The sequence below is a fragment of the Myotis brandtii genome, unplaced genomic scaffold (assembly GCF_000412655.1).
Source record: "Myotis brandtii unplaced genomic scaffold, ASM41265v1 scaffold268, whole genome shotgun sequence".
Classification (NCBI taxonomy): domain Eukaryota; kingdom Metazoa; phylum Chordata; class Mammalia; order Chiroptera; family Vespertilionidae; genus Myotis; species Myotis brandtii.
The window spans coordinates 1,750,106-1,757,803 of NW_005360187.1; the positions used below are offsets into that span (position 1 = coordinate 1,750,106).

General features: G+C 38.0%; 1 protein-coding gene across 6 annotated transcripts in view; it reads left to right on the forward strand.

Annotated features, from left to right (window-relative positions):
• Positions 1 to 7,698, forward strand: part of CCDC66 (coiled-coil domain containing 66) — a 72,117-nt gene that overhangs the window by 47,185 nt on the left and 17,234 nt on the right. For all 6 annotated transcript variants that reach the window (XM_014541337.1, XM_014541338.1, XM_014541339.1 and 3 more), the window contains 3 exons: positions 670 to 831; positions 5,944 to 6,088; positions 6,564 to 6,695. In XM_014541337.1, coding sequence (XP_014396823.1) covers positions 670 to 831; positions 5,944 to 6,088; positions 6,564 to 6,695 — 439 coding nt within the window. The remainder of the gene's footprint in view (positions 1 to 669; positions 832 to 5,943; positions 6,089 to 6,563; positions 6,696 to 7,698) is intronic.

Consider the following 7,698-nt stretch of genomic DNA (forward strand, 5'->3'; position numbering starts at 1 on the left):
GTTGATATTTGCTGTGTTGCTGACAATTACCTGAAAGAGAAGTTGGGGTGCTTCACTGGGCTGGAAAAAGTTTAGCTAAATCAGAAAGCAGGTCTAATTAAGCAAGTTTATTTTATATATATAAGAGGCTTAGTTGACTCCCGCATGCATGATACAGACAAAGCTCTTGCTGGTGCCAATCACACATGTGTTTCGATCTGTCATTTGTTGATCATGAATTTGGTTGATACTTATGTTATAGAGAAAGGGCAAATAGCGATATTAAAATATTCTAATTTCCTTTCGATGTGCACAAATTCGTGCACTGGGCCACTAGTAAGTATATAAGTTCTTTGGTTTATCTCTTCTCTTTGGGTCTTATTTTGTTAATCAATTCATTTTGTTCATTAGATTCCACAAATAAGTGAGATCATGTGATATTTGCCTTTCTCAGATTGGCTTAATATTTTGAGAAGATTTTTAATATATAGATTGCATATATGAAATGGTACTAAATCTTAAGTTAATATTGGATATTTTTAGTTCTCCTGAATTCCGTCAGGATGAGAATTACTTTTTGTATACTGATAAACTTATTTGTTTTGGTGTTTGGTTTAGAAACACCAAAGCAAATGCATCCTGGGTATTTTTAAGTTTGTGACAGTGATTTATATGATTATTTATGTCTAGAAAGCCATCTCTGCTCAGGTAGAAGAAAAGCGTAGGAAGAAGCAGTTGCAAGAAGAGCAAAGAAAGAAGGAAGAACAAGAAGAGGAGCTTCGCTTAGCACGGGAACGAGAAGAGATGCAGAAACAGTATGAAGAAGACATACTTAAGCAAAAAGAAAAGGAAGTAGGTATTTATATTCTAACTGTAATATTTTAGAGTAAAAGTGGATGTGTTCTTAAAGTAAAAATAACCGAAAGTTGAACATTTTCATGTATTTTGAAATTGTGAAGCTTTATGGGGAAACATTAAAGATTTGCATAAAGAAAGTTATGAAAGTTAAGGAGCATTCTGGAGAAGGTTTTATTTCAAATGATTAGTGATTAGTTCACAAATGCTATATTGCTTGGGTTTTTTTCTCCACTAAGAAGGAAGTCAAGATGAGTTATTATAGCACAAAACAAAAATTATCCACGTGCTTGATCTTGAAATGTTTTCTAAGTGATTTTTAATATATTAATGTTCTAGAAATGTTAAGAAAATGATTGGCCTTTCTGTCTGTATTCTCTGGTGAATAGGAGCATATATATGTAGAGTGATTGACAGGGATTGATAATACAGTTTGTTGCTATGTTAGAGGTTTCCTCTGTGCTAATTAAGGGTCTTTTAAAAAGAATAGATATCCAAAAAATAAGTAAGTGAAAATAAAAAGAATAGATATCTGGTTGGCTTGGAGAATTGCTATATTAAATGGTACAGACAGTATAGGTATGGTGGTGTCAAGCTCAGTTGATAAAGAGCAACTCATACATTGACATCAATTACCAAAGATTCTTGAGGTTTACAAAGTAGAACATAGAGCACTTCCTTTGGAGTAGGGAGGTGGGGCTGAAAGCCAACATTTCTTGCCTTTTGCACTTGCAACCTTCAAAATTAGTGAAGGGACACATGGTCTGGGTTCTGATTTCATTATGTTGAATAGGCTGAGTCAACTACTATGAAATAACTATGTATAGTTAACTATGTATTGTTTTTTCATGTATAACTATATACATGAAAAAAATCAAAGTATCTTTTGCTTGAATTGCAATAAATGCCCATAAGATTTGTGTTTTACCTCTTAGTAATCTATTTTTAATCTTAATAGAATTCTGATGGAATTGACCATTGGTTTAGAAACTTTGAAAGCTTTATTAGTATAAATTGAATGTAAACAAGTTCTTATATTTGTGGTCTAATGAAGCTGTAGAAAAAGTTTAAACTTCTGGTCAAGATGTTGGAGTAGGTAAATGTGCTCATCTCCTCCCACGATTACATCCAAATTACAGCTAAACTGCAGAACAACTATCATTATCACCTGAAGTCTAGCTGAACAGAAGTCTTATAACTAAGGATATACAGAAGCAGCCAGGTGGAGACTGGTAGGAAGCACAGAGATGTGGATCTGGCTGTTTCCACACCTGCATATAGTGGTTAAAAATTGAGAAGGATGTCTCAGCTGCAGAGGTCCCCCTGAGGAGCGAGGAGTCCCAGCTCTGTAGCAGGCTCCCCAGCCCAGGGTTCCATTGCCAGGAAGAGAAGTGCCCCCTAACTTTGACTTCAAAACCAGCAGAGATTGTGGAGTAAGATGGAGGTGTCCTGGAGTGCACAGACTTACTTGCTGACAGTCACTCACTCTGATCTTCAGCCCTGGGGCAGCAACTTGAAAAGCTCAGTGGACATATGGAGTAGAACTGAATTGTCTGGCTTCAGGCCAAGGGTTGTATGGTCAGCTTTCTCCTAGACTTCTGCCAGCTTTCTCCTGGCAGAAGCCATTGTTTCTTTGTTGTGCCCAACCCCCACACAGCCTGCAGGCTTAAGCGATGCCAGATCTGACTATCCATCGTTCTGGCTAATAGCAGTCATCCCATCTGTTGATTCCCTGATACCCTGCCCCACCCAACTTTTGGGCCCACCCAAGTTGCTTCCAGTGGCTTTTCCATACAAACAGCCTGTCTTAGCTCATGCCTCAGACAGTCCTGAAATCTCAAGGGTTCACAAACTCCAGATAAGTAACATCGGGCCTCATTGTGTTCTGTATCTCTTGCTAGGCAGCCCCAACTCTGGCACTAGTGGCAGCTTGCCTCAGTTCACAGCTTAGCCTCTCCCACATACCACCAAGCCCAGCATCAATGGCAACCATCTTCAGATCAACTTTGTCTTATACCAAGTGGCCCCGGGCAGGGCATAGGCAGTAGCCTACCTTGGCTGCACCAAAGCCTCTCCTAAGATGCTCCAGAACAAATACACCCAGTGCCAGCTTCAGACCACACCAGAGTACCACCCAATCACCTCCACAAAGGATACACCGAAACGGTAGACTCTGCAGGCACCAGAGCCTTGATAAAATTAGGGTAAATCCCTGCACAAGAGTTCCTGTGCTGTAAACAGGGCCAGCCTTCACAACCAGTCAGCCTGAGGGTCAATTCCACAGAACACACAACCCACACATAGGACCAGATTGATTGAGCCAGTCAGTACCATAGGACACCTGTTCCATAAGGCCACTGTACTAAGACTGGGAGACATAGCAGTTCTACATAATACATATAAACAAATGCAGGAAGGCAGGCAAATGAGGAGACTAAGAACCATGTCCCAAATGAAAGAACAGAACAAAACACCAGAAAACTAATTAAATAAAATGTAGACATGCAGTCTACCAGATGCAGAGTTCAAAACACTGGTTATAAGACTGATCAGTGAAATTCAGGGAAGAATGACTAGATAGATGATCTCAGTGAGAACTTCAACAAAGAGACAGGAAACATAAAAATGGAGATAGAAGCCGAGGCCGGTTTGGCTCAGTGGATAGAGCGTCGGCCTGTGGACTGAAGGGTCCCAGGTTCGATTCCGGTCAGGGGCATGTACCTGGGTTGCAGGCACATCCCCAGTAGGAGATGTGCAGGAGGCAGCTGATCGATGTTTCTCTCTCATCGATGTTTCTAGCTCTCTATCTCTCTCCCTTCCTCTCTGTAAGAAATCAATAAAATATATTTTTTAAAAAAATGGAGATAGAAAATATAAAAAAAGAGCCAATCAGATGTGCAGAATACAATGACTGAAATGAAGAATATATTCAAGGGAATCAACAATAGTTTAAATGAAGCAGAGATTTGGAAGATAAAGTAGCAGAAAATCAGTCAGAACAGCAACAAGAAAAAAAAAATCCCCCAAAATGAGGCTACATTAAGGGGTCTCTGGGACTACTTCAATCATACTAACATTCTTAACACAGGAGTACTAGAAGGGGAAGAGAGAGCAAGGAACTGAAAATCTATTTAAAGAAATAATGATGGAAAATTTCCCTAAACTGGTGAAGAATATAGACATACAAGCCCAGGAAGCACTGAGAGTCCTAAACAAGATGAACCCAAAGAGGACCACACCAAGACACATCATAATTAAAATGCCAAAGGTTAAAGACAAAGAGAATCTTAAATCAGCAAGACAAAATCAGTTAATTACCTACAAAGGAGCTACCACAGACCTTCAGCTGATTTCTCAAGGAAACTGGTAGGCCAGAAGGGATTGGTATGAAATATTTAAAGTGATAAAAAGCAAGGACCTACAACCAAGATTACTTTATCTAGCGAAGCTATCATTTAGAATCAAAGGACAATTAAAGAGCTTGCCAGATAAGAAAAGGCTAAAGGAGTTCATCATCAAACCAGTATTACAAGAAATGTTCAAGGGACATCGAACATTTGTAATTCAAAAGACAAAAAATAAAAATATAAAACATGAGTAACTACATGCCTACCAATAGTTACTTTAAATGAAAATCAATTAAATGCTCCAAATGAAAGAAATAGGGTGGCTGAATGGATAAGAAAACAAGACCCATACATATACTACATACAGGAGACCCACTTCAGCTAGGAAGACACAGACTGAAAATAAAGCAATGAAAAAAGATATTTCATGCACTGGAAACAGCAAAAAAACTGGGGTAGCAATATTTATATCAGACAAAATAGACTATAAAACAAAGGCTATAGCAAGAGACAAAGAAGGACCCAGCAATTCCACTTCTGGGTATTTATCTGAAGAAACTCAAACACTGATTCATGAAGACATATATATCCCTATGCTCATTGCAACATTATTTACAGCAGCCAAGATATGGAATTAAACTAAGTGTTCATTGATAGACAAATGTGTAAAACAGGTGGTACATATGTACAATGGAATATTACTAAGTCACAAATAAAGAATGGAATCTTGCCATCTCCAACAACATGGAATTGATGTAGAGGGAATTATGCTAAATGAAGTGAGTGAGTTAGAGAAAGGTCAATACCATGATTTCACTTGCATGTTGAATCTAAAAATCAAAATAAAACAGCACATAGACTCATAGATAAAGAGATAATTTTGATGGTTTGGCAGATGGAGGGGAGGGTTAGGTGAAAAAGGCGAATGGTTTAAGATGTGCAAATTGCCAGTCATAAAAACAGTCATGGGAATGTAAAGTACAGCAGTGGAATATGGTCAATAATATAATGTCTATGTGGTGTCAGATGGGTAGATACTACTAGACTTGTTGGTATGTTGTAAGTATATAAATGTCTAGTCACTATGTTGTACTCCTGAAAGTAATATAATATTGTATATCAACTCTAATTGAAAAATAGCCTGGCCAGTGTGCCTTAATGGTTGAGCGTTGACCTATGAACCAGGAGGTCACGGTTCGATTCCTGGTCAGGGCATATGCCTGAGTTGTGGGCTCTATTCCCCATGGGGGTCATGCGGGAGGCAGCCAATCAGTGATTCTCTCTGACTGATGTTTCTAGCTCTCTTTCTCCCTTCCTTTCTGAAATCAATAATAATAATTTTTAAAAATTAAAAAAAATTAAAATTGTATAAACCAACAACAAAAAAGACAAAAACCCAATGGAAGAATGAGCAAAAGTCTGGAACAGGTACTTTACCACTTTACAGAAGAAAAACAGCCAGTGAATATTTAAAAAGTAGCTCAGTCCCATTTGTTATCAGTGAAATGTAAATTAAAACCACAATGAAATGCCATTTTATATCTACCAGAGTGACTAAAATTAAAGACTGACTGCTTAAAAAAAAAAGATATTAAAATGTAAGCTACCAAAGGGAAGGAATTTTCTCTGTTGACTCTTCTAGTATCTTGAATACAACTGGGTACATAGTAGGAGCTTAGAAAATATCTACTGAGAGAGAATATTCAAGTTTGTATGTGTTTGGTAATTTACTTAATACAGTTTTTTACTTTAATATTGATAGGAAATTATAACTGTCAAGACAAATGAACTCTTCCAAACAATGCAGAGAGCACAGGAGCTGGCACAGAGACTAAAACAAGAACAGAGAATCCGAGAATTGGCTCAAAAGGGACATGACACTTCTAGATTGATTAAAAATCTTGGCGGTAAATACTTAAGTAGGATTTTATTTGTAATATTTTTTGAAGTTGATTTTAAATAATTGACTATTTTTAATACTTTTAACACAACTATTAATTAAATATTTTTAAAAGAATTTTAGACCTTGAACTAATGTATCTTTATAATACGTATTTTATTTGGGAAATTGTCTTAAGAGTACAACTAAATAATAATATACTTTTCATCTATGTTTTTTTATTTTGCTCAGAGTATGTAAAGTGAATATTTTGTACCTATTTTTATCGAGACATCTATTGAGTAGTCTCCCTATATTCAAGAAGGGATTAGAATGCAGGTAACTTTTTATAAGAAACATTAGGCTAGCCCTTCTAAATTATTTTGCATTGTTCATATTGATTAATTAAAGACTTGCGTATAGTTACTGCTACTCATAATTTCTATTAATATTCCTGAACTATTATGTTATCACAAAATTTATTTCTCTTCCATTTGATACAGTTCAAGTGGAATTTAATGAATCTACTAAGAACATTTCAAATTCAAGACATGGCTTGGATGAAGTCAGTGGTAAAATGAACACCTGTATCAATTCTACGAACTCTCCTAAAAAGGATACTGGTGTGCAAACAGGTATTTGTTTAGAAATTGTTATTTGGTTTAAATTTTACTTAAGATTAAAGTCATAATTGTAATTAAGTTCAAGTAATTTAAAGTTTAATAATTTAAGGAATTCAAAGTTTTTGGTAAGTTAAAAAGTAAAAGGATCTCTTGGTTTTTCAGTTCTTTATAACAATTTTATTGAGATATAATCCCATAGTATAAAATGAAACCTTTTTATAAACTAGTGTTTTTTAAAGAGTACAGTTCAGTTTTTGTATTGAGTTGTATAACCATCATCACAATGAATTTTAGAACATTTTTATCACTCTAAAAAGAAACCCAGTACCCATCAGCAGTCATTCCATTTCCTCCCTCCTCTCCATGTCTAGGCAACCACTAATCTACTTTCTAGCTCTAGATTTGCCTATTCCAGACATTTCATATAATTGGAATCATACTTAATGTGTGGTCTTTTTGTGTCTGGATTTTTTTCACTTTATCATAATGTTTTAAGGTTCATCCATGTTGTGTTATGGGTTAATACCTCATTTTCTTTTATTACTGAACTAGGGGCCCGGTGCACAAAAATTTGTGCACTGGGGAGGGGGTTCCCTCAGCCCAGCTTGCCCCCTATCACATACTGGGAGCCCTAGGGGATGTCCTACTACCTGCTCCCTGCTCCCTTGGGGAGTGGGCCTAAGCCACAGTCTGGCCACCCTTTGTGGGAGTCGACCGGGCTGATCAGGGGAAGGCACCAGCCCCATCACCGCACTGTTGCAGCCACTGCAAGTCAACAATTGCTGGCTGGCTCCGCCCTGGTTCCCCGCCTCTGCCGCCATCAACAATCGTTGGCTGGCTCCTCCCTGGCCCAGGCCTAAAGCCTCTGCTGGAGGCTTTAGGCCTGGGCCGGGGCACCCCCAGCTCGACGTTGCCGCCGCCTCCGCTGCTCGCTGGTTGGCTCCTCCCCGGCCCAAGCCTAAAGCCTCTGCTGGAGGCTTTAGGCCTGGGCTGGGGCACCCCCAGCTCCCGCCGC